Raw genomic sequence first — 25,197 nt, 5'->3', positions numbered from 1 at the left:
GTGTTCTCATCACGTCCACCATGACGGAGCCCCCCGCGGACTTTTCTCCCACCACTGTTTCCGATCACCCTGAGTGGACGACCAACACTTGGATCACTACTACTTCCGAGGGATCAGATGAGCCCACCATTGTTCCCGTCCTTGTCGGCTGCCCAGCGTGCGGCGGTGCTGGCTCGGGCATCATCATCTTTGGCTTCCCCAAGTTTATCAACACCCTGTTCAACTTTCCCGGCTTCCCCAAGTTCTCGTTCCCCTGCATCCCACCGGGCTGTTCGACACCTCCAGACACCCCCGAGGATGGAGATGATGGGGATAACAATTCTACCAAGGATGATTCCAGCAAGACAACCGAGGAGGCTTCCAGCACCTGCACTGAAGAGGTTACTGCCAGCGACTGTCTTGTGGCCTGCACCACCTTCACTGCCCCAGGCGCTGAGCCTACTCCAGAATGCAGCACAACATGTACCAGGACACAAACCGGGTGCAGCGTTACCGGCATCACATCCACGACATCAGCCGAAGCTTGCAGCGCGACGGGTGATGGCGCATGTCTCAATTGTGCCGAGGAGAGGAATCTCATGACCAACCCAGACGACTCTGACAACCCTACCGACCCCGGTGGCGGTGATGATGATGATTCCACCAGCCTCAAAATCAGGGATATTTCTCTTTTAAAGAGAGGTTCGGCTGCGAGACAGACCAGATTAGGTTCCCAAACAGCTGGATGTCCCCTTGCAAAGACCGGCGTCCAGTTTCCCGCTTACCCCGGAGGCGAGTCTGTCTTGGACCGTGACAATGCCGGAACCCAGAAGCCAGCCTGGACTGCTATCAAGAGATGGTTCATCATGACCAGAGATGCACAGTGTATTCCCTCTATCTCCCAAGTCGCGTCGGGTGCCTATCACGTAAAGCCTGCCACTGGTCGACCCCAGCTGGAGGTTGCGACCATCGACCATGTCTATGAGAAGAGTTGGCTCAAGGACTTCTTCACGAATATCCTGGATAGCGCCGCTGGGAACTTGAAAGACCTCACTGGACCCCAAAACACGATTAACTGCGGTGATTTCGCCTACTATACAGATGACCTTGCCACTGTCACCGGCCCAAACCAACTTGTCGACGTCTTCAATTCTTATCCATCGAATTCCAAGTATCTTGACGACTTCATTGGCATGGACGACTACGTGAACGGTCAATGCAAGGTAAATACCCACTGTACTGTTTCAAAGGTGACTCGAGCTAACATGACGTTCCAGGGAGTCGTCGCCACACCAGAGATGGTCCGAGGTGGAACAACCACTCAAATGGTGGCAGGCAACAATGTCGAGGCAACCACTGTGTGGAACACTGCAAGCACGAAGATAGAAGACAAACTCCAGTGGCTTGAGCGTCTTGCCATCGGTGTGGAGATGATGAATGACGCCGATGCCATCAGTGCCATGAAACGCCAGAACCAGCGTATCTGGTCCAGGCTGTAAGTATCTTCCCATCGCATCAAGGCCTCTAGCACTAATTCTGGTACTCTCTTATAGGACGAATATTGATAACAACGCCAAAAATTGCAAAAAGGATCCTGAGGTTCTTGCCGGCAAATGGTCGTTTGCAGACCGATACAGAGCCTTTATGGAGGACAGATTCACTGGCACTCAAGACTGGTCCATCAACAAGGCGGTTGATGACGCCCAGACTCAACTGATCGCCCGACTCAAGCTGGATTTGGCCAATGTTCAGCTGCCTGTAACTCCACCGGCCACCGCCCCGAGCACGGTAGACCAGACCAAGCTTGACAACTTCAATGCCAGGTTAACCAAGCTTGAGGCCGCGACTTATGCCGTTACCATCACCTGGGACTGGACTTATACAGTTACAAAGCGTCAAGATAACGGCGCCGCCTGTAACATCGGGACGGTGTCTCAAACTCTTTCAACCTTTTCCACCTCCATCATTTCCCAGTCTCAGACGGACGACCCCCAGACCGAGACCATCGTTACTACGACTAGTGCGGTACCCATCCCTTCCACAGTGATTGAGGAAACTACCTCTTCGGCTGCACCACCTCCTGTGACAACAACGGAAGTGGTTGACCCGACCCCTACAACGCCACTGGCTAGAGGGGGCATTGTTTGTCACAACGAGGCCGATTTCCCAGGGCATGCGGACATCAGCAGCAGTGCTCAGGATGACTTTTCTACCGACTTTAGTGGTCTGAGCGGGCCCAACGGCGATGATAACCTCTTCGACGGTGCAGGAAGCGTGACATTGAACGATGAAGACGGCCATGGTGTCTCGTACTCGTATTCAGTTGAATGGGTATCTGGATGTGTGACAACACAAGACACCCAGAACTTCCGATTCCCCCTCGGCCAGGGTGGTATCATCACGGCGTACTTGATTGTACGAGAGGCGTATACGAAGTGTAAGTCTCTTCCATATAATGATTTTCGATTTGGAAAATATGTTCTAACATTGTAATTAGGTAACAACGGTGGTGTTGGTGGACAAGAACAAGTTGGCTGCTTGCTCTATGACTTCACCGGTGGAAGGTAAACTCCCACCACCGCTTGGAGCATGGAGTCCTACGAACGTCGCGATATAGCCCTGAATTGGGCCGAGGCTTTGACATGGAGAGTGAAGAATGAGGATGCAAGGCTCTAAGGTCGCCCTTCTCAAACCAGGTTTGAAGCGTGGGGGTGGTCAGGGAATTCTGGATAAATAAACCCTAGATCAAGAGCGTACTTAAGATAGAAACGTGATATATTCCAGGTCAAACAGTTCCTTTATTTATTCATTAGTAGTCGATGCACTTTCTTGCGCAGGCAGAGCGACGTCCTCGCCGCCATCGAGATCGTGACAAATACATTGGCCAAGTCATCCAAGAATTCTGCCTTGCCAAATGCCCGGTATAAGGGTCTCTTAGGTCAGTCCTCCCACCCTCTTAGGTTAGTCCTCCCACCCTCTTCCGTGCCGAAACATGGTAGGCGATGCATGATTCAGGCTAACTGTGGACCTTCGTTCGGCTTTAGCTTATGCTGCAATATCAAATCAGGAACGTCAAAGTTTGGCATAAGAACACGGGCCCTATCAAGCTGCGCTGTCAACCAATGTTGGTTGTTGTGGCCTTGGGTCTTGCACAGAGCGACCGAAAGTGACCACATAAAGCGGTAGATCTGACGAGGATCTTCTCCGAGAGCCTTAGATGCAATGGCTAAGATCTGTGACAATGCCGCGTCGAGCTGGAATCGAGATTCGTCTCTCGGGAACAGACAAGCAAACAGCACCTGCAAAGCGTGGTAGTCTAACGCCGCTGAGTAGACTGTCCATATGAGCCGCTTGCCACCAGAGTCGGGTATCGACTTGGCCAAGATCAGGATGTCAGCGAATTCCTAAGTATCATCAGCCATCTGCCTCGGAAATCTTGTGTTCTTCATACATCACCAAAATTCTGTGTATGTTTCCATAGCTTGTGCACCTCGGCGGCATCTAGATCAGGTATCGCTGACCTTGCTAGTCTCATGAGTTCCAGCTTCGCCGCCTGGCACAAGTGGAAGAGACGCAGTGGTCGGTAGTTTTCTAGATCATCAAGCAGTTCAGATACGGGATATGTCTCGCCCCAAATCTTGGGAAGAATGGACCTTGCGCTGAGGAATATGCGCTCATGAGAAATGTGATCGTCGGCATCTCGAGATAGAAGATCCATGCAAAGCCGCCCGCCGTTTATGTTACCAGTAGCGGAGTCTGCATCCAAGTACCTGGGACTCATTAATATTGGGCAATGCTTCCACTGCCAAGGAGAAACTTACAGCGTATATAACAGCATTGGTTGAGAGATGTATGGCAGCTTCTCTCCATTGGCGTACCCGCCCGTTTCCAAATAAGGCTTCAAGAAGGACCGAATACCATCTAGGTGTACTAAAGACGCTCCTTTACTTTCGGAGTCATATACCTCGTAGCGCAAAATAAGAAACCACATGGTAAAAAGCGCGTCAATATCATTGCTGCTCCCCTCCGAATGGCAAATGTGATTGAGAAGAGACGATAAGTCCTTCAAGGTCGCGGAGTAGTGCACCCCTGCAGCGGCCCCGATACGATGTGCGTTCTCCATAGACCGAGCAGGATCGTTCCCATCCCGGACCGCAAGTACCTCCCGAGCTCGCAGCTCCATGGACGCAACAGCGATGAAGCTCCTCATTACACCAGAGTATTGGCTTGCAATATGTGTGTATATGTAGGAGAAGCAACTCCATGTCCAAAGTTTGCCATAGGAGAGTACTAAAATCGACTCTGGAATATACAGGAAGGCTGCTTGGTCGTCGGCGCTCAGTTGGAGGGAGTTGGATAAAGGAATATGGCTTGTGGAAAGGGCTGGCCGCGGCGATGATAATTCTTGGACATTGATATGCGCATTATGAGGCAATGTGAGGTGTATCTCGGCCTCGGCGCTGTTGCACTCCTCTGGATCGTCACCATGCGACCCATCTGTCCCCGCAGTTGGCGATGGAGCGAGAGGACGCTGAGAGATGGAGCTAGGCGTCGAACTCTTGGAGCTTCGAGCCCCCTTTGAGCTCAGTGACTGTCCAGGCTCCAGCCATTCGCATTTCATAAGACCATTTGTACATCTTTGACATGCAGGCCGCCGCTCGTCACACTTGACCTTGCGGACACGACAGGTCAAGCAGCCTGCAGGCCCTCGTCAGCTCATGGTTCACGCCAAGCCACCGATGGACTTGTTTTGTGATGTGGCTGAGATGTACCATTTTTTGACCGTGCCTTGCGGCGGTTTGACGACTGGGGAATGTTCGACATGCCTGATTCCGAACACGGAGGGATACTGGGACAGTAGCAATCAGTTTGGACACTCACGAGCGTATCTAACAGGATGACTCGGCAATGGAGCGTCGATGAGAGAGTAAGCGATTCAGCTGTGATGCCGACTGGCCCGCTCGGCAGTTTCTGTGAAGGAGAGATAAGCTCATCCTGGCACCGTATGAGGAAAGGCATTCAGCCCGTCTAAGCTAGCTACTAAAACCCCGCAGATAAGTCTCGCGGCCTGTGAGTGGCCATCTCGGCAATTTCCTACGGTAGATCGTCTTTCATTAACTCAAAGTTCTCGCTGTTTATTGGTCTAATTAGCCGACCAGGTCCACAGCATCATGGTCCACGGACTTCGCCTTTGCTGCGCTTCCAGGCTGCCAGTTCAGGACGGCAGCTACACTTACAGATGGAACAAACAACCGAGGGAATAATGAGTGACGCCGAGTATTCTGTCTTGATCCACCAAACTTTAGACTGCATGCATATATAAGCCGAAACGCGGCCTAAATCGGATTGTTCACAATTTTCTACTTGAAGTAACCCCGTCCGCTGAACATCACTCACACCGTCAATCAACCACCCTAGACCAAGTTTCTGAATTATTTGCAATGCAGGTTTCTACGCAGAAATTATACCATGGAATATCCCAATCGATCAGCCGACATGAGCAGGATCTAGCTTCAATATGTGCAAAGGTAACAACCAACCGTTCAGAGTACTTGGCAATACTGACCGGAAGTTTTCAGATCCACGAAAACCCCGAGCTCAACTACGCCGAGTTCAAAGCTCACGACAATATCTGCCATCTCTTGGAGCGACTAGGATATAAGGTAAAAAGACATGCCTATGGTCTTGAGACATCATTTGTCGCCGAGTTTGGCAACGGCGGCAAATTGGTTGTGTTCAATGCTGAATACGACGCCCTCCCCGGTTTAGGCCATGCCTGTGGACACAATTTGATTGCAACGAGCTCCATTGCCGCATTCCTCGCAACGGCAGAAGCAATTCGCAACCATGGCTTCGAGGGCCGAGTCAGGTTGCTTGGAACGCCAGCCGAAGAAGGCGGCGGCGGCAAAATTCGCCTGATTCAAGCTGGGGCTTACGAGGGTGTTGATGCTTGTCTCATGGCTCACCCAACGGGTCGCATATCCCTCGAAGGAACGCAAGACGTCCACGGCATCTCTGCAGCCAAGTCGAGTGCTCGCAGACAGGTTCAAGTCATATTTCGCGGCCAAAATGCCCATGCGGGAATGAGTCCGTGGCATGGAAAGAATGCCTTGGACGCCATCGTGTCATCATACGTTAACATCTCTCTTCTTCGACAGCAGCTACCTCCCACGGCGCGGGTACATGGGGTTATTCGACAAGGAGGTGCAGAGCCGAACATTATTCCGGATTCTACGAGTCTTGAGTACTATCTAAGAGATGGCACTACCGAGACAATCCAAGACCTTTCTAATAAAGTGGAAGCATGTTTTGAAGCGGGAGCCATAGGAACAGGGTGCCAGGTTTCCTGTACTTGGAAGTCGTAAGTGCATAAGAGCAGTGCCTGGCATTGAATTTAGTCTGACTCGAGCTGCAGAGATGAGGACTACATGGAGCTCCGCCCCAACCAAGCTCTCGTGAGCGACTTCACAAGACACATGAAAGCATTCGGCAGAACATATCTCGACGACGCAGGGCAGCCGCCCATGGGAGCTTCGACAGACATGGGTAAGTGCGACACACCATACATAGCTAATAGTAGCTAACAATTACTAAGGAAATGTCACCTACTGTGTACCCGGTATCCATCCCATGTTTTCCGTCGGAACCAATGACCCTACCGTTCAACCCCATACGCCACAATTCGCTGCTGCTGCAGCTACAAAGGAGGCATTGGAAAGTGCGCTGGACTGCAGTAAAGGCTTGGCGGCAACAGCCTGCAGCGTGCTGTTGTCTGGGAGCTTGTCAGACGCCGCTTGGGATGAGTTCCGGAGGGATGTCCAGCCGATTACGGGGAGACTTTAGCAGGTGATGACATTGAATAGGAAATAAATTTGAATAGTAAAGGAATCACTGAATCAATCTAGTCTTCTGTAATAATTGCATCTCTGAATTCGCCATTATTCGGCTTTTTCGCGTTTATGCTTCAGCCTCACTAGGCCCGTATGCGAAGAAGATTACCGTTCCTACGGTTGTTATACGGAGGGCCCTTTCAAAAGTCTTATCCATAAGAAGTAAGTCCTAATTATTAGATTAGATAATAAGTACACTAAGTACTTCCTGATTCTTATAGGCCCTAAAGGATAGCAGGCTATACATATAGCAACCGCTATATCCTAATCAGGAGCGTACTACTCCTGAAGTTACAGCGGCCGTTTAATAAGACTGTAATAGCTTTATGTATCTCAGGTAACCGACAGGGATAAATGGATATGATATTACTAGCGCTTGGATAAGACTTTTGAAAGAGCCCTCCGTACTACTCCAACAATAGCCGAAGAGTGGTATCAACACGTCGTATCTTGGCCAACGAGTTCCACATGGAAGGTCAATGGCACCTTTGATCCACCCCCACAACTCCGTCTCGTATCTATCTTCACGATCCCACGGTCTACTTGGAACCGAGACTCATCTTCCCCGCTCTTCGGACAATGACTCGGACAAGGAGGGACCCGCCCAGCTTAGCCCAATTCACGTTTGCCGAGATGCCCAATCGGAAGCCCTGTATCATGGACACAATCTAAACTGACGCTAGCAAGGCTCCGGGGAGAGACCATATTTGCCGATACAGCCAATCAATACGCCTGTCTTGCCGAACCAGACACGGCTATCAAGCTCGGCACTGTGATGTGGCAAACTACCTGGTCTTGGTCCACCTAACGATAGATATCACTGAACATCTATCATTCCACCATCGGTGGCTTATCATCGTCAAGTTAGTGTGCTTCTCCTTCGTGTCTTGGGTCGGTTGACAATCTACTCATGCAATGTCGTCTACATAACCAGGACCGTATCCCTTCGTCTGCTTTCTCATTCTCCCAACATCACAATCTCGCGTCTGGATATCTAGCATCAATTTCTTCTTCGCAACTTACTTGCGTTCCAATTATGACGACTGAAAAGATGGAAAACACCCCATCTTCTCACGCCAAGGCTATACCTAAAGATGGCGAAATGGTCAGCCTTCGTGGTTTCGATTTCGCCGCCGAGGAGGGCTTAAGCGAGACTCACCGAGGTCAACAGGTGCTGAAGAGAATTGATCGTTGGTAAGCCTCAAGTACTTCCGAGCTCAACTCATTGGTTGTTAACGGATACATAACTAGCCTGATGCCATTGCTTCTCGTTTCGTATATGCTACAGTTTCTTGACAAGCAGTCCTTAAACTTTGCTTCGATCATGGGAATCATTGATGACCTGGTTAGTGAAAATTGTGTTGCTCCAAATGCCCTCCAATGGTCAATCAATTGACAATCCTCAGGATTTGGTCGGGTCCAGATACAGTTGGTGTAGCAGCGTATTTTACTTTGGCTACCTCGCTTTCAGCTACCCGGCCTCATTCTTGATGGTCCGCTTTCCGCTGGGCAAATACTTGGCCGGTACAAGGTGAGATCACCCAGATCATCACTACTCGGCGGAAGATGCTCATTCTAGTCCAAGCCTTGTATGGGCCGTCGTCCTCATCTGTCATGCCGCAGTACAAGACTTCAAAGGCCTTTTGATCGCGCGATTTTTTCTCGGTGCAGCAGAGGCATCCATATCGCCAGGGTTCTCTTTGATTACAGGAATGTGGTATAAGCGCGAGGAGCAGCCACTTCGACACGGCATCTGGTTCCTTGGCAACGCTATTGCTACCATGTTTGGAGGACTGCTTGCATTTGGGATATCACACATCGGAGGAGCTCTTAGTCCTTGGAGAGTATGGCGACGTCTCTTTCCGCAATTGGCCTTCTCGACTGACTTGAACGTGCAGTGGCTCTTTATCATTTTTGGCGTCATTACCCTTGTTTGGGCTGTCGTACTTATAATTTTCCTCCCAGACACCCCTGAGAAAGCACGATTTCTCAACGAAGAGCAACGCATCGAAGCCATAAACCGAATCCGAAGCAATCATACTGGCATGAAAAATAACACCTTCAAGTGGGAACATGTCCGCGAGGTCTTGACAGATCGCAACGTCTTGCTACTAATGTTGTTTCAATTTACGTTCAGCATTCCAAACGGAGCTTACACAACGGTAATATCCATTTTCACCGAATTGTATTCTTATTTCTAACACTTAGAGTAGTTCAGTAGCCTTGTCATGGCCGGTTTTGGATTCACAAGGTTTCAAGTCTATCTACTCAACATCCCGATGGGCGCGATACTCGCCGTTTTCCTCATTTCATCGAGTTATCTTTGTAGCCGATTCAATGGATACAGAACTATTATTGGGTCAGCTCTTAGTTTGATCAGGTAAGTAGTATTTGGTTCAACCTTTCCTTCTATGAAAGTTAACGGGCTGGTAGTTTGATGGGCTCGATATTGGTTCGTTACGGACCTAATCGAGGTAGCCAGTTGCTTGGGCTCTTGTTGTTCGTCGCTTTTGCTGCTGGATTTCCCATTTGCCTTTCAATGATCTCTTCGAATGTCGCTGGCTTTACCAAAAAGAGTGTCGCCTCGGCGATGATGTTCATGGCATACACTGCAGGAAACATTATTGGACCATTTCTCTTCTTCCCACGCGAAGCACCAGAATACGCGGTAAGTGCAAGCCGGAGCACACTGGTCACGTTTTGTACGTCTAATGAACTGCACTGACAATATGAACGATAGAGCGGCTTTTTGGCAACCACCATTTGCTTTGGAATTGCGTCGCTAACGATGTTGGTTCTACGTGTCTCCCTGATATTGGAGAACCGGCGTCGCGACAGGCTTCAAGAAAATAGCGCCTCACTACAGGATGGACCAGAGTGGAATGAGATCTCAGATGAGACTGATGGACGAAATCTGAATTTCCGATACGTCTATTAATATTCAAGGTGTCAGACGGAGATATGGACTACAATAACGCTACCAGCGAGAGGAGTGATCGTTCCATTTTGTTGCGGTGATATTGCGACACAGGGTGTGGTGTTTCGGGCAGTGCTTGACCAAGTTGCGGCTTGGTTACTGTGATTAATTAATATCACTGACGTAGGCTGAGAAGGACTCGAAACTACATGGATTAATCCTTAAGTTGACGCCATCTCGTCTTATAGGTAACCAAAGTTAGCTGCCTCACTTATTCATACTGCTTTGCATGTTGTTGTCAACGCTATGAGAATCATACTTTGAACCAAACAGCTTCGCTTGTAGGAAGGTCGATACTAGATGCCCCATTCATTGACCTGCTCCTCGGCCCGAGAAAAAGGGGTGAACAGTACCTGCCACGCCATTGGACGTATCAATGCGCCGATACGGTAGAGCTTTTGTATACTCCCCATGAAAGTAGTGTTGATTTGCCAGGTAGTTAGGAAGTGGGCATAGTGAAGGGCGTCACACACTGGGCCGGATAAACGGACAGGCGAGCATGCGATGAAATCTCTTCGCGGAGCAGGATTCAACGGGGACTCATTTTACTTTTTTCTCCCTTCGGAGCGACCGGGAGGCTCTTTCGTCCGTTTTCCGGAGTTAGATTGCTAGAATAGGACCAGAGGCTTTTTGTTGGCGCTACTCCTGCAATAGATGTAGATGGGCTGCAATTAACGAACAGGAGTGGGTTCTTTTGGTTCATCCGGATTGTAAATAGTCAGCCCATTCTTGTCGCATTGTTGATACTCACTATAGCTTCTGCATACCCAAACCCGGATGTGGACGATGATGTGGAATCACGATGTGGAATCATGATGTGGAATCATCAAAATCGTAGAAAATTGGACAAACCTGATTGTACCTTGAAGAGGGTCCTTGTGAGGAGTTGTTAGCTCCACAACTAGCCCGGATACGTCCATTACATTCTAGCCAGGCATTTAGTCGGACGATTCAAGGGCCGGGCTGGGTCATTTGCCACGGCCACAATAGAGAATATCCGACCGGGGCCGGATATAACATTGCGTACTTAGGAATCACAGGGTTATTCAATCAGCATTTAAGGGCTAACTAGACAAATAAATTGAATTTATCTAGAGCCTTCTAATATTTATTTCCAACTCATGAAATCAACATCGCCATTCATTATCTTGTCTAGACTCAGCATGGCAAGCCAACAGACCTCTACGATGTCCTTTACCACAACTACACATCTCATCGACCTCCAACGCGACGTGAAGTTGCACGTTAAACGCTCTTTTCCCACAAGGGAACCGCCTATACCAGCTGCCGAAATGACAGCAGTTATCTTTCTACATTTCTGGGGTGGATCAATATCGACTTGTGCCCAAGTCAATGCTCTGGTTGCAACGACTTGCCCAACTATCCGCATTGACTTTCGGGGATGGGGAAACTCTATTGGCCCTGACGATGAGATGGAATACTCGACGATTAAGCTCGCGCAAGACGTGGAGAATATCATTCGCCACCTTCATCTGAAATCATATATTATAGTCGGCCATTCAATGGGCGCCAAAGTTGCACAAGCGGTTGCAGGCCGAAAGGTTAATTACGGTCTGGTAGGCCTTGTTCTGGCCTGTCCAGCCCCTCCGACGCCTCTAAATCTGTCCCACGAGATGCGGGACCAGCAAATGCATGCCTACGACAACGCCCAAAATGCCGAGTTTGTCACGCAAAGAGTTCTTACTTCGAAGCAACTGCCAATCGATATAGTGCAGTCTACAGTAAATGACATGCTCAAAGCTAGCAGCCATGCTAAGCGTGCGTGGCCGGAATATGCTATGGGTGAAAACATCTTGGATTTAGCAAAGAGCATCCAGGTGCCTGTGCTTGTCATTGCGGCAGGGAAGGACGTTGTCGAACCTGTTGCTAGAGTTAAGGCGGAAGTATGTGCCAATATTCCAGGCGCCAGGCTTATTACAATTGATGATTCAGGGCATCTAATACCCCTAGAAGCTCCGGAAGAGATGGCTGAGATAATTATTGGCTTTTTGTCTAATCCTGAATAGACATGGAGCGTAGGGTGTCAATCCTTATGAATTAGTTAGATTATCGCTACGCATCTCCTCTCGTATAGGCGTATCATCTCATCTGCACGAAAAGAATTCCCCAATACTAGGTCCGTCTTGTTTAGTAATATTAACAGCTTCCCCAACCGCACGAAGCTAAGCACCTGAATGTAAACGTAGATTCAGTGATGGCCAGCACCAGCACCCCCAACAGAGTTGTGTCAAGTCTTGCGCAGCACTTTTCTATATCCGCATAGTGAGTCAAGGTAAAAAATGCATTTGAGAGACAGTTCTAAGGAAACTTTGAATCTTTGGAGGATGAAGGCTAACGGGTCACATCCTTTTGAGTAAGTGTCGTTCAAGAGGTCACCGAGCGATTTATCAGAGACATGGTGACAGAAGGGTTTGGTTGTAGGGTGAGAATAAATCGCCTCGAGAGCCTACATACCGCTAACCTTAGTCCCGCTTCAGTTCGTTAGTTTTTTGAGGGTCAGTTACCCTTACAATGCTATCTACTCAAAAGATGAGACGCAAGCTCACTCCACGCTCTTTAATACTTCATCAACAAATTCCAGGGCCTTTTCGTAGGCCTCAACTGAACCCTCCCACGGTCCAGAGCCAAATTTGTAAAGGCCGTGAGGCCCATCCTTCACGAGGTACAACTCTGTCTTCACACCCAGCTCCTTTAGTTGCTCGTAGTGATCCACACTTTCCTGCGGAAGCACCACCTCATCGGCGGTACCATGAACAAAAACAGACGGCGGGTAGTCTTTTGTCACAAAGAGTTGAACAAAAGCTGGTTTGAGGTCTTCGGGAAGTGCCGTGGCTCTTTGCGAATAGTCCAGAACGTCGAGCTGGGCACCCAAGCCAGGTCGGCCCAAGGAGCCATCAAGAAAGGTCCCGTCCAACTCCCAGCGAACGGTGAGTGCAAAACGACCTGTGCTCGCCTTTCCTTCCACAAAGTCATCACTAATTACCGTATTGTCCGCAAGGATCTTGGGAACCCTGTCAAGGTCGACAAACTTGGCGATCGTTGTCGGAGGTCGGGCTTGTGTCCAGTGATCCAGCAGCCAATTACCACCAGTGCCAAAGCCCGTTAGAAGAGCAGCTGGTTTCGGCTCTGAATATACGCAAGCTGCACGAGCAGAGTATGCGCCAGCAGAGAAGCCGGTCACGACTATGCGAGCAGTGTCGATTGAGACTGAGCCTGGGAGTGCCTTTGCGAAATCCTCGCCTGTGAGGAATTTGAAGAGACTCTTTGCATCGTCGATCTGGTCCAGCGCTGTGCATGGATGGCATAGCCGATAGTCCGCCGAGACGAAGATGTAGCCCTTCCCTTGGCAATGATCTTCATACGTTAGAGTGGGTTTTGTATCCCTGATGTTGAACTATTGATGGCTTACCGTATAACCAGCGTGGGAACTGGCCGTCCCGCCGAGAACCAGCCGTCATGCCGCCACCGTGATAGTAAATGACAATGGGCAAGGTCCCATTCGCTTTCGGGGGTAGGTAATAATCCAACTTAATTTCATGGTCTCCAACGGTGCTGTAGACCAGGGTCTGGCCTCCTTCCGGCATCACGATTGGTGAGAGCATATCGTCTTTTTTAATCAAGTGAAGTGGACTGATTTTGAGTTGGCTAAAGATCGTGGGGCGAGTATGCCAAGTTGAGGTGAGGGGAAGAAGGCAGGAAAGTGAATATGTCCAAGTGTGAGTGGGGTCAGATATCCTCCTCCCGGAAAATCCGAGGGGAATATCCGAGAGGAATATCCGAGACAGAGGGTTCTCCACGATACTCCGGTCTCCATCCAATTTTAGGTTGTAGCAAGAAGTGGTAGACGTATATCAATTCCGTCACTTTTTCCATCATTTTCCATACCTGCACATATCAATCACTTTCATCAAATGCGATGAAAGAACCAAATTAGGTAGTATTGGACGCTTCACCTTCTTAAAGAGCCCCAGATCAAAAATGATTGCAAGACTTTCGAACTAATAAAGAATAGACACCAGCGTCATGGAGATCCCAGGACTCCACTATATTAGCTGTCTATGCACACTGGGCCATCACCAGTGGCTCATTCATTTCTCCCCCCACTGTGTAATCTACCGCTGATACACCATCCCAAGCTGCATCGCATCTGTCATGATTTGCTCCACGAATTGGGTTCACGAGGTGATTGCCATCCCGCCCAGTAATCTCAAGGAGATGAAGGCATAGTCCTTCAATGTTCTGGGAAAGTATTCGTCAATAGAACTGGGGCCACATGCAGCATATGCTGTGTGACAGAGCGGGATTGGATTGAGGATCTACGCCCAACCAGCAAATGATATTCGCCCATGTGTCAAACGTAATCAAGTAAGACAACCCCCGCACTTTGTATGATTTCCTGAGAGGCAGATAATATCTTGATTCAACAACACCAATTCTGTCCCCAACGGTCTTCTTCATCATAATGGACAAGTACAAGTTTCCTCATGACCCAATTGCGGATCCCGCCTCGGTTGTGGCCGGGCCGCAATACCGCTTCACCATCCTCAACGACCTGGTCGCTCGATATGAATGGGCCGAAGACGGCGTGTTTGAAGATCGCGCCTCAACATTTGCCATCAATCGCAAATTCCCAACCCCGCAGTTCAACGTCTCAGACACGGACGACCAGCTCACCATCAGCACGCCGGCATTCGACCTGACATACGATAAGAAGAAGTTCAGCGCCAATGGGCTCCATGTCAGCTTCCGGGCCAAGACTACCCTCTGGGGCGCCAATTGGCGCTACGGCGATCCGCATGACCACGAGAACCTCGGAGGGACGGCGCGGACCCTCGACGGCGTCGACGGGCGCTGTGATATGGGTCTTGGAGTTCTGTCTCGCGCGGGCTATGCTTGCATTGACGACAGCGACTCGATGCTCTTTGACGGCCATGGCTTTGTCGCCCCTCGTCGGTCCGGGGATCGCATTGACGGATATCTCTTCGGCTACGGGTTCGACTTCCAAGGTGGCATGAAGGCGTACCATGCCATCTCAGGAATTCAGCCCTCGGTGCCCAGGTGGGCATTGGGGAATTGGTGGAGTCGATACCACTCCTATACCGACAAAGAGTATCTCGCCCTCATGGACAACTTCAAGGCTGAAGCCATTCCACTTTCCGTCGCCGTCATTGACATGGACTGGCACGTCGTCAAGGGAGATAACGTTCCCCATTCCGGCTGGACAGGCTATACCTGGAATAAAGAGTTATTCCCCGACCCAGATGCTTTTGGAAAAGCTTTGCGAGAAAGAAAATTGAGAATGACCCTCAACGACCACCCCCATGCAGGCATCGCCTCTCACGAAGATATATACGAGAAGGTGGCCAAGCACTTGGGTCACGACACCACCGATAAGGCGACTATCCTCTTCAACCCCACCTCGCCAAAGTTCATTGACGCATACCTGAATATCCTCCATCGAGATCTTGAGAAGAACTGCGACTTTTGGTGGATCGATTGGCAGCAGGGCTCCTCCTCCGCCATCCCTGGCATCGACCCTCTCTGGGTCCTTAACCATTTCCATTACCTCGACAATGAGAAACAGGTCGAGGAGGGCAACAAGCCGCTGATCTTCTCACGGTTTGCTGGGCCAGGTAGCCACAGGTACCCTGTGGGCTTCTCCGGCGACTCCATCAACACCTGGAACTCTCTCAGATTCCAACCCGAGTTCACAGCCACGGCGTCCAACATTGGTTACGGATGGTGGAGTCATGACATCGGCGGCCATATGTTTGGCTATCGCGATGATGAGCTGGCCACTCGGTGGGTCCAATTCGGGGCATTCTCTCCCATCTTGCGGCTTCACTCCTCGAACAGCCCTTGGACCTCCAAAGAGCCGTGGAACTTTCGTGCAGAATATCACGGGGCGATGAAGAAATTCATGCAACTAAGACACCGACTCATCCCGTACATTTACACTGTAAATGTCACCACGGTACCACATGGCATACCGCTGGTCCAGCCTTTGTATTGGAGATTCCCCGAGCGCGATGAAGCGTATCATAAGCCCAACCAGTACTTTTTCGGATGCTCCATGGTCGTTGCACCGATTGTTGACCCCAGGGATACCAGAACGAATCACGCCGCCGCAAATGTTTGGGTACCTCCCTCTAGGCATGTGGACTTGTTTACCGGGTCAGTCTACGATGGCGATCGTGAGATCGTCATGTACCGCACGATTGACCACATTCCGATAATTGCTCCTGAGGGATCAATAATTCCACTGGACAAGAACCTCCAGCCCACGAATGGCAGCTGTAACCCCGACGGCTTCGAAGTCCTCGTGGTGGTGGGCTGGAATGGCAGCTTCACCATTGTCGAAGACACATTTGACGACCCCGGTGGAGTGAGCACACCAACTGCTGCTGAGAACATGCGAAGCAGCAGGACTGTTGCGTATGATCAATCAATTGGCACCCTGTCAGTGAAAAGCGGCTGCAAAAGCTGGAGATTTAAATTTATCTCTCTTTTGCAAGACCCCGCATCAGTTTCAGTCCTTGTCGATGGTATCAAGATTGACGCCAAAATTACGAGGGACGAATTCCCCCTTGTCCCAGGTCTCAGCGTTGAGATTCCAGAGGTCTTCTCTCAGGATGCAATCATCAAAATTGCCCTTGGTCCAGATCCGCAATTGAGTATCATGGACCCGACCCAGCGCATCAAAGACTTGCTGCTTGACTACCAGGTGGACTTTTCGGTCAAGGACAAGCTCTGGGCCATATGCCAATCATCGCGGCCAGCTACAACCAAAATTGGGATGCTGACGGGATTGGGACTCGATGAAGTGTTGCTTGGGCCGATTTTAGAATTGCTCGTTTCCGACAGTCGGCCATCCAGCCATTAGCTTGAAGACATTTCGGATAAAGGCCCGGGTTCGGGACGATGTCGCCGCTCGGGAAGTGGAGAAGAGAGGCATTTTCGGGACCCTGCTGGCAACCAAGAAATGAGCGGTTAACTTAGGCCCTGATCCGCAGTTTTTATGGTCTAAGGTCTAAGGTCTAAGGAAACTGCGGATCAGGGCCTAAGAGATAGAAGCTGGATCAGCCAGTGCAATATAAATGAGTTTGGATACAATGATTTTAATTTTGGTTTGAGTTGACGTTATTTTTATGCCACGAGCAAGAAGTTGTGGACTACGAATAAATCTACCCTCCATCACAGTTGATGTAGGGTGAACCCATTGTTGACCGAGTTAAATTCACCAATTATGCTTCCCTCCATCTGCGAGATGCACGATAAAATAAAAACCGAACGGAGGCATATTTGCGATACCGGTAAAATAATCATAGCAGTATGAATAACATGGAATCCACGCTGTTTTCGACATCTCATGTAAAGAGTTTTAGCTGGATGGATACGTTATTTACAAGAGGAGTAGACTCAATACTATACACGGGATATCTCTCTGCGCATTTCTCAATGTTCAGCAAGTCATTTACATACGACATTACTGGTGTCAAATCGTTATGAACGCGTACACCGTCTGCTACCCATTTGGAGACTGGGAAACGCAACAGTGCCCTGATACGCGGTGAGTGCGATCAAAGCATCCAAAGATGCGCCGTGATTGCGGCAATAAAGGCCTCTGATAACCTATCCTGACCAGAATAAGCTTTAGGTGTAAATGGGCATCGTTTCAATGCCAAGGCCGGCAGTCGGCTCAGCGCATTAGACTGAAGGACGCATCCTTGTGGATCTCTCCAAATGGATGCCCAGCCCAGAAGCCAAGCGGCCAAGCAGCCAAGGACGGCAGAATCTCGATTCATGCTTGGCAGGCACCTATAGAGTATACCTGCATTATCCTGCAAACTTACCTGCCTCGGCGAAATCCACGGGTTATTCCTCAAAGCGTGGAAATTTACCAGCTGGGAAGGTGTTATTGGAGTGCCCACCGCCAGAGTAACCATAGATCATCCAAGTACGGGTTCACCAGAGACCATCTCGCCTATGAGCTCACACATCTCAAAAAAAGTGACCAAAATGCCTCCAACATGTCCCAGCCGCAGGAGCAAACAAGGACGGAAATCTGGTAGCTAACCAGTCTCTCGGCGACCTCGGCTGAAGCCAGTGCTCCGAGCGGCGGCTGCTTCGCCCGAGGGAAGTTTTTGTTCCATCTCGTCAATGAAAATGAGCGGGTAACGCGCAATGACCTTGAGAGAGTGATATCTTGTTGGGTGTGAAGGGAGTGGAGCCAGCGCCACCGGGAGCAAGTGGCGGCGCCGTTCGCTCAGAATTACCTGTGATAGTTGCAAGCCGAGACCGGGCATGAGGAAGTCTACCTGATAGCAGCAGGCCAGGCCGTCGAGAGCGAGGAAGAGATTTCCAAGGTGGTTGCGGTGTACATTGCAAGGGCGCGAGATGGGAAACGACGGGGACGGGTCAGCAGAAGCGAACCACAGAAACGTCTGGCGGTTCCCTGACGCACTAGGAATTCGGTTAGTCATGGAGTGTGACGGGGATCGGATGTTCGGCATCCAGATGGGACCACGCAAAAGCCACGGCCAGGTCGGGAGTTGGCTGGGCGCCGGCTCCGCTGACTACTGAGCTTAGGAGCTAGATGACCGCTGCTAAGATAATCTGGATTGAGATCGTTCCGACTAGAGGAGCCACGCGGGGGTTATTTGTTGACTACTAGGCGGTTTGGCTGTTGAGCGTGGCATGATGTTGGCTCTTATGACTGACCAGAGTCTGGATCTGCAGGCTGAGGAAGCGTGGGAGGGAACGGCTGGCATCGTGAAGACTAAGAGCAACGAGGAATGGGCGGAATGGGCGGAACCGGCGCGTGCAGATACATCATGCACTACCAAAAGCCATCACCCACGCTCGTGGGATTAGAGACAGAAATAACGTTAGTGTTTAAAGTTTTCTCCTGGCTCTTTTGTTGGCGTTCAGTCCATCACGAGGCCAAGTGATTATCTTATCAATCCGAGGCCCAGCATCTTATCGATCCGCATCTAATCAGCCAGGATCACCGGGCCCAAGGGTTCTAGACGCCCCGTGGACCCCCCAAAGGTCCCGACCAGCTAGGAAAAGCCAGCGGCCAACATGCCATTTTTAGTGGATCTTGCGGAGCCGTTTCAGAGGCCGTTCTTCAGCTGTCGGGCCATGTCTCTTCTGTGAGGCGCTGTGTGGACTGACCGAATGCGAAAGAGAGGGCCGGCATACACAGCGCGGCGAACGGCATGCGAGAAATACCCACGGGAGATGCGAGACTGGGGTTTGGGACGGATCATTGCCGAAGAGACCAGGGGCCATGGCTGAAGAATATCCCAGTCCAGAGTATTCCGTGTCCCAGCCCGGAGTCGGAGTCGGAGTCGGAGTCGTTTCTGCTGGCAGATGATGACCTCCACCTTACCCAGGTCCCGGCGAGTAGCATTTGTCTCGCCGTCGTTAATCAAGGGACCATCCTTTCCCTTTCCTCCCGCCCAAAGCAGCGTCCAGCAGCAGAGCGTAGACGTCCGATGGACGCCCAAGCACATCGCAAGTGGGTTCTTCGGTCACCCGGACACTCCGCCGTCCGAGATATCGGAGCCAGCCACAACTCGCCGGAGGCCATCGACGGTGGATTCCCCCGCCATCTTGGCGTGCCGTGATCCGAAAGATCAATGCTAGTTCGTGCCACGGCCCATCGCTCCCAGGGCTACGGGTTGGGAGGCGTTGGGAGGCGTTCAAGCCCGCCTACAAGGCGTCGACGGCGTTGGTCGCCCAGCCGGTTCGAGACCTCACTGTTGCTCATCCCGCGTGCGTAGAGACAGGATCGGTGGGGCTCCGAACCGTCGTCTCGCCGCGTGATGCGCAGGACCGTCGATATCTCGTGTGGCCCGACTTCCCACGGCCTCCCACGGGCTGCTCTCGAGCCCTGGGCCCTGCGTCGACGTCGACGCTAGCCGTGCCGTGCTATCCCGGGCTTGCGTCGTTCGTTGTTCTGTCCGCGTTCACTGCGAACGTCCTCGTGGCCAAGCGTTCGCCCGTCCGTGTATATCCCACATCCCGTCCTGGCGGGGCCGTGGCTGAAAGCTCGAGCACCCATCGGGATATCTGCCAGGGTTGTGGATGAGCTAGAAAGAACCTTTTCTGACGGGTGGAGAGATCGCCCAGCAGCCGAACCGAGTGGACAGTCGGCTGTCAAGGAACGCGCTGGAATATAGCTCAAACGTGTAGGGATAGCCGCTGTAAGCTAAGATGGAACCCGAGCATTGTGGCTCGAGGAGGCATGATACGAATTATGACCATGTCCTGCAGGCGCACAAATGGAGTCATGTCCTTCCAGCAATTCGACCCGATGTCCGCGTCTTGAAGCCCTAAGCACGATGCTCGTAAAGCCCGTGACGATCTTTCCGCCTCGGCTAGTGATGGGGATTGGGATATGGGATGGGGGGGATGGGAGTTGGTGACAAATGAGGCTTGCTCTGGCGTGGAGGGTTGTAACTTGTGGCCTGTGACTGGTGAAGGGTTTTTCTCTTAGTGATTTTGGTGTCTCTTTGAGTCCTTGTCGGAGCCATTGGTCCTTGATGTATCTAGTATAAAGCCCACTGTCTTCCGTTATGTTGCTCACTTTCAAGCGATCTGCATCCAAGCCCTTGGCTCTCGCCCTTCACCCCATCTCCTCACTGGGAGACATCAATCATTGTCGTCATACCAAGTATCCCTCGTCTGGCGTTGAGTCTTCAACACCAATATGCCACTTCACTCCTCTCTCGCAGCGGTGGTGGCAGCCCTCCTCATAGCGCCAGTCGCCCATGCCGAACCCCTCGTCGGCTATGGCACGAGTAATTACGAGATTCCATGCCTATACGCCTGCGGTTATGCTATCCCTACAACCCTCGACTGCCCAGAGTATGCGGGCATGACTGCAGAGGAGAGAGCCGCGGCGTATCCCTCCTCAATTTGCTTTGGCAATGATACTTCGTATCTGACCTCGATTGCGTGGTGCATTCACGGACATTGCGATGAGTCTGTCAAACTCTGGGAGATTGAGAAACACTGGGAAGAGGAGCTCTTCTATGGCTCCACTGACCCAGGAGTTGTTCTTCGGTATACCTACACCGAGGCACTTGATCAGATCGATACAAAGCATCCCCCGAAACCTATGGGCACCGATACGGTTTTGAACCGCACAATTACTCTCACTGCTGAGGAGTATCTTGGCTATATCAATGCTGTTACCGGATTTGCAATCATTGCCAAGAATGAAGCTACCTTCTCGTGAGTAGACCCTTTTCCCTTGTATGTCTTAGTTGCTCGGAGCTAACATCTATACCCTTACGCAGTCTCCTTGTATTCCTTGGCGGCGCTGTGGCTCCTGTCGGATTGTCCCTACTCCGTCTGCTTCCCTGGCCCGTTAAGCTCCGAAGCAAATTCTACGCATACCTCATCGATCCACCTGTGTTTGGCAAACGTCATAACGTACCCGTCCTTGGCCTAGCTATGGTCCCTACCCGCGGCCAGGCGATATTTATCATCTACATTATCGTCATCAATACCGTCGCTGCTTTTGTGGGATATCCCCGCTATACGCCAAATTCTTGGTATCCTGATCGTTCCTATGAGCTTACTCGTCATATTGCCAACCGTCTGGGAATGTTATCTTTCGCCAATATCCCGCTTACTATTATTTACGGCGGCAGAAACAACATGCTGATGTGGCTTACCAACTGGTCACACTCAACATTTCTGCTTCTCCACCGCTGGGTGGCTTTTGCTTGTACTATGCAAGCCTGTATCCATTCCGCCATGTGGCTACACCTTATGGTCGCGCAGGACTCATATTTCCAGGCTGCTGCCATGCCTTATTGGTACTGGGGGATTATCGGAACCTTGTCTTTGAGCCTTCTGATTCCTTTGTCTATGCTACCGATCCGGGTCAATTGGTACGAGGTCTTCCTCATTGGCCATATTGCTCTAGCCATCACATCGATTGCAGGTGCATGGTATCACATCCTTTACCTCTATGATGGCTCGGATGGCTTTGATGTCTGGTTATTCGTGGCAATGGCTGTCTGGGCCTTTGACAGATTGTTGCGCGTCGCCAGGATCAGCAAGCACGGGTTGAAGAGAGCATACGTCACTAAGGTTGATGATGAGTATATCCGCATCGATATCCCCGGTGTCGACTGCCGCGGGTACTGCTATGCCTATTTCCCAACCCTTTCATGGCGTATGTGGGAGAACCATCCTTTCTCAATTGCTGGTCTTAACGCCGGCGATCATGGTTTTTGTGCAGAGTCTTTGACTTCTACCTCGAACTCGAACTCTGACTGCGAAGGCTCAGCCGTGGTGGTTGACGCTGCTGCGAGAAAGGAGGCTGGCATTGTTACAACCAGAACTCGTTCCATTGCCACTCTGAACGAGAAGCAAGCCGGGATTACCATCTTCGTCCGTCCCCACAAGGGTCTCACCAAGCTTCTTGCTGGAAAAGCAGGTCTTGAAATCGGAATTCCTTGTCTCATCGAGGGCACTTACGGCCATGAGGGCAAGACTTATCTCCAGGGCACCGAAGGGAAATTTGCCCCTACCCCTGACTACCCGAATACGCTCTGTATTGCCGGCGGTGTTGGTGTCACAGCTCTTATTCCCGCTCTCCAAAGCTCACTCAGCCTGTATAAGCCCATCGGAAACACCAAGCTGTATTGGGGCATTCGCAATCGCGGCCTGGTTGATGCGATCGAGGGCATGATGTTAGGACAGGGTGATGGCACGAAGGCCAACTGGGGTCGCATTGAGCCTCATATTACGATCGGGTCGCGCATGAACGTACGACAAATCTTAGAAGAGGAGCTGGGAGAGGCTGGAGGCGCCGGGACTACGGTTATTGTTTGTGGACCCTTGGCTATGTGCGATGAGGTACGATATGCAGTCGCGGCGTTGGCTCGACATGGAGCCGTGGTGAGACTCATGGAGGAGTCTTTGGCGTGGTAGCGCATTAGACCTCGATAGCGAGCTAAAGAATTGAGCGTGAATTTGGTCAACATTGACAAGAATTTATGCAGGGGATGCAAACAGGTAGCAGCCAAACTCTGGCCGTAGGCGGACTCTAAGTATCGCGAGACTTGGAGCTGGCGGTGCGTCGAGTAATGCGGGCATTGCAAATGTATTCCCTCATTACATCCGACGGTCCGACCCAACAGGCAGGTAGAGCACGTTTTAACATTAACTTAATATCCCTGCTGAAATCAAGAGGCGCCCTCCCGCCATTGGTGGAAGTTTCTCAATCACTTCATCTCTACCCGAACCAATCCGACTGATCAAAGGAAAGATCGTCATCACGCCGTTAGATCGCATCGTTTTCGTGTAAATGGTAACATAGCAAGACTAGACTAGATTGAGTAGAAAATCCGCCTTTGCGATTGGCTTTGCGACCGAGAAGTTCCTGGCAGCATCCTGGTACTTTCGGCCAACAGCCCCGAAGCAGATGGACGCAATCGAGCAGGGGCCTTTGGGTTCCCTGGTATCTACTGTATATAATTACCAGCCCTGGAGAACAACATCTCGGTCAAACTCATTGCCCTTATCTGCTCTCAACTGCAATTTCTCACGTTTCTATAACGCCGGGTCATTCGAAAACAACATGAAGGGCCTCCTCTTTTACCCTCTTCTCCTGGCCTCATCAGCCATGGCAGAGAAGCTTCTTTATCAGAATACGTTCGACTCCAGCGATGCTGTTTCCGACTGGGTTCCCGAAGGTCCCGTCAACGCGACCATCAGCAACCACACTCTGGAGCTGAGCGGCGCGGGAGGAATCGACGACCATTTTGTTTTCTGGGTCCCAGAAGTCTTCCCCGATCGAATCCGGATCACGTGGGAATTTTCAGCCGTTAATGAACCTGGACTGGCCATGTTCTTTTTCGGCGCTGCATCAGTCGCAGGTGGCAGCATCTTCGACAAAGGCTTGGCACCGCGCAACGGCTCCTATCCTCAATACCACTCTGGCGACATTCGCACCTTGCATGCTTCCTACTTCCGTCGGCGATGGCCCGAGGAGCGAGCCTTTCATCTAGCCAATCTGCGCAAGTCTCCGGGTTTCCATCTCGTTTCGCAGGGTGCCGACCCGCTGCCTTCTGTCGTGGATGCCAACAGCGCTTTTTACAAGGTCGAGGTCGTCAAAGACAAGCGTGATGTTACCTTTTCAGTCAATGGCTTGCTTCTTTTCTCTTGGGAGGACGTTGACCGCTCAACTGGCCCTGTGGTTCGTGGAGGACGAATTGGTTTTCGACAAATGAACCCACTAGTTGCACGATACCGCAGCCTCCAGGTTTGGAAACTATAAACATTTTGCGGCTCTGTGTCAGGGAATGATTCAAAAGAAATGGCCATGAGTGACATTAGGAATAAATGATGGATATTTTGAGTAGCAGTAGGCTCGGTGAAGCTGTGCCTGTCCTGCGATGAAATCGAGTTTACCTTAGTTCTTGTACATAAATCAGGTCATGGAGATTCCTACGACTCAAAAATACGACCACTAAACTTGACATAGTGCAATCGAGATTTTCAATTGTGATGCAATGTCGAATGAATCTTGGCCAATGTGGCCGATCTACTATCTCGTCGTATCACCAGCCTTGTCACTCTCCCGGATACTATACGCGACCTCAAGGACATGCAGCGGCGTCCAATGACTTGAAAGTAGTGGAAGTAGAAGCCACAAGGAGGACACAGGTGAGCCCATCTCCGGCTGAGGACGGGCGATTGACCAGCTTGTTCAAATTTAACGGCAAAATGCCTTGATTTAGTTGAGGCTTCCAGCGTCCTCCCACCTGTCAAGTCAAGACATCCACCTTTCACGATGGAATCGGTATCGCCACCGCCCATTCCTAGGCTAGTCGACTCTTATTCTGATTCTGTTTCCATATCTCTAAACCAATCATAAGGTGAGATGGCCGAGCGGTCTAAGGCGCTGTGTTCAGGTTTGATTCAAACTAGCAACGATTCGCAGTCTCGAAAGGGGCCTGGGTTCGAATCCCAGTCTCATCAGGTTTATTTTTTTGCATCGTCAATGAATTAATTGGCGTATATATTTTTGCATGACGAAGAGAGGCAAGAATCAATAACTAATAATGACGCCGCGTAAATATACAATCTACCAAACCTCGGTACCGTCAGGCATACTTAGCTTAGCCAAGGTACTCGGCGCGGAAATGGTATGAATGGAGGTTTCCGCCCAACCTACAGCCCACACCAGCAGGCACTGGACTATGGATTTTTAATCCCTATTTTATGCTCGCTCTCTTTTTTTGCCCTTGTGAAATAAAATACTTCATTTCATCAGTTGTCGCAAGCCAGTCATTGACGGTC

General features: G+C 50.7%; 9 protein-coding genes and 1 non-coding gene across 10 annotated transcripts; 8 read left to right on the top strand and 2 right to left on the bottom strand.

The window, feature by feature from the left end:
• Positions 1 to 1,505: 1,505 nt before the first annotated feature.
• On the top strand, positions 1,506 to 2,950 carry BGZ61DRAFT_55603 (uncharacterized protein). Its single transcript, XM_046255643.1, has 2 exons — positions 1,506 to 2,416; positions 2,477 to 2,950. The coding sequence occupies exons 1-2, from the start codon at positions 1,624 to 1,626 to the stop codon at positions 2,545 to 2,547; spliced, it is 864 nt and encodes a 287-aa protein (XP_046102286.1). The 5' UTR covers positions 1,506 to 1,623; the 3' UTR covers positions 2,548 to 2,950.
• BGZ61DRAFT_423526 (uncharacterized protein) lies at positions 2,927 to 4,922 on the bottom strand. The gene is made up of 4 exons (XM_046243567.1): positions 4,752 to 4,922; positions 3,801 to 4,677; positions 3,431 to 3,749; positions 2,927 to 3,383 (listed from the first exon to the last, which is right to left on the bottom strand). Exons 1-4 carry the CDS (start codon positions 4,801 to 4,803, stop codon positions 2,991 to 2,993), a joined length of 1,641 nt encoding a protein of 546 aa, XP_046102285.1. The 5' UTR covers positions 4,804 to 4,922; the 3' UTR covers positions 2,927 to 2,990.
• Positions 4,923 to 5,420: 498 nt separating this feature from the next.
• BGZ61DRAFT_495361 (uncharacterized protein) lies at positions 5,421 to 6,822 on the top strand (the record flags this gene model as incomplete). The annotated part of the gene is made up of 4 exons (XM_046250866.1): positions 5,421 to 5,550; positions 5,635 to 6,340; positions 6,395 to 6,525; positions 6,575 to 6,822. The coding sequence occupies 4 exons, from the start codon at positions 5,421 to 5,423 to the stop codon at positions 6,820 to 6,822; spliced, it is 1,215 nt and encodes a 404-aa protein (XP_046102284.1).
• A 1,083-nt stretch (positions 6,823 to 7,905) lies between these two features.
• Positions 7,906 to 9,807, top strand: BGZ61DRAFT_355862 (major facilitator superfamily domain-containing protein; the record flags this gene model as incomplete). Its single annotated transcript, XM_046240748.1, has 8 exons — positions 7,906 to 8,063; positions 8,121 to 8,214; positions 8,276 to 8,400; positions 8,455 to 8,713; positions 8,768 to 9,031; positions 9,083 to 9,249; positions 9,303 to 9,537; positions 9,610 to 9,807. 8 exons carry the CDS (start codon positions 7,906 to 7,908, stop codon positions 9,805 to 9,807), a joined length of 1,500 nt encoding a protein of 499 aa, XP_046102283.1.
• A 1,226-nt stretch (positions 9,808 to 11,033) lies between these two features.
• BGZ61DRAFT_548933 (Alpha/Beta hydrolase protein) lies at positions 11,034 to 11,974 on the top strand (the record flags this gene model as incomplete). The annotated part of the gene is made up of 1 exon (XM_046255415.1): positions 11,034 to 11,974. The coding sequence occupies one exon, from the start codon at positions 11,034 to 11,036 to the stop codon at positions 11,871 to 11,873; it is 840 nt and encodes a 279-aa protein (XP_046102282.1). The 3' UTR covers positions 11,874 to 11,974.
• Positions 11,975 to 12,409: 435 nt separating this feature from the next.
• On the bottom strand, positions 12,410 to 13,451 carry BGZ61DRAFT_495358 (Alpha/Beta hydrolase protein; the record flags this gene model as incomplete). Its single annotated transcript, XM_046250865.1, has 2 exons — positions 12,410 to 13,221; positions 13,277 to 13,451. The coding sequence occupies 2 exons, from the start codon at positions 13,449 to 13,451 to the stop codon at positions 12,410 to 12,412; spliced, it is 987 nt and encodes a 328-aa protein (XP_046102281.1).
• An 806-nt stretch (positions 13,452 to 14,257) lies between these two features.
• On the top strand, positions 14,258 to 16,888 carry BGZ61DRAFT_454928 (putative alpha-xylosidase). Its single transcript, XM_046246303.1, has one exon. The coding sequence runs from the start codon at positions 14,330 to 14,332 to the stop codon at positions 16,748 to 16,750; it is 2,421 nt and encodes an 806-aa protein (XP_046102280.1). The 5' UTR covers positions 14,258 to 14,329; the 3' UTR covers positions 16,751 to 16,888.
• Positions 16,889 to 20,584: 3,696 nt separating this feature from the next.
• Positions 20,585 to 22,824, top strand: BGZ61DRAFT_355892 (ferric reductase like transmembrane component-domain-containing protein; the record flags this gene model as incomplete). The annotated part of the gene is made up of 2 exons (XM_046240750.1): positions 20,585 to 21,111; positions 21,177 to 22,824. The coding sequence occupies 2 exons, from the start codon at positions 20,585 to 20,587 to the stop codon at positions 22,822 to 22,824; spliced, it is 2,175 nt and encodes a 724-aa protein (XP_046102279.1).
• Positions 22,825 to 23,473: 649 nt separating this feature from the next.
• On the top strand, positions 23,474 to 24,172 carry BGZ61DRAFT_534266 (uncharacterized protein; the record flags this gene model as incomplete). Its single annotated transcript, XM_046254126.1, has 1 exon — positions 23,474 to 24,172. The coding sequence occupies one exon, from the start codon at positions 23,474 to 23,476 to the stop codon at positions 24,170 to 24,172; it is 699 nt and encodes a 232-aa protein (XP_046102278.1).
• Positions 24,173 to 24,772: 600 nt separating this feature from the next.
• BGZ61DRAFT_t148 lies at positions 24,773 to 24,876 on the top strand. The gene has a single exon. It is a non-coding gene; the product is annotated as a tRNA-Leu (tRNA).
• The last annotated feature ends 321 nt before the right edge of the window (positions 24,877 to 25,197 follow it).

This window comes from Ilyonectria robusta (genome assembly GCF_021365365.1).
Source record: "Ilyonectria robusta strain PMI_751 chromosome Unknown BGZ61scaffold_14, whole genome shotgun sequence".
NCBI classification, from domain to species: domain Eukaryota; kingdom Fungi; phylum Ascomycota; class Sordariomycetes; order Hypocreales; family Nectriaceae; genus Ilyonectria; species Ilyonectria robusta.
This window is presented reverse-complemented; position numbering and strand designations above follow the sequence as displayed.

Bases quoted from the DNA above. Each gene is read 5' to 3' on its own strand.
- BGZ61DRAFT_55603 (XM_046255643.1), top strand. From the start codon at position 1,624: ATGGAGGACAGATTCACTGGCACTCAAGACTGGTCCATCAACAAGGCG. The intron at 2,417-2,476 runs GTAAGTCTCTTC...CATTGTAATTAG, and splicing joins ACGAGAGGCGTATACGAAGT to GTAACAACGGTGGTGTTGGT.
- BGZ61DRAFT_423526 (XM_046243567.1), bottom strand. From the start codon at position 4,803: ATGTCGAACATTCCCCAGTCGTCAAACCGCCGCAAGGCACGGTCAAAA. The intron at 3,750-3,800 runs GTAAGTTTCTCC...AATGAGTCCCAG, and splicing joins CCAATGCTGTTATATACGCT to GTACTTGGATGCAGACTCCG. The intron at 3,384-3,430 runs GTATGAAGAACA...GATGATACTTAG, and splicing joins ATACACAGAATTTTGGTGAT to GAATTCGCTGACATCCTGAT.
- BGZ61DRAFT_454928 (XM_046246303.1), top strand. From the start codon at position 14,330: ATGGACAAGTACAAGTTTCCTCATGACCCAATTGCGGATCCCGCCTCG.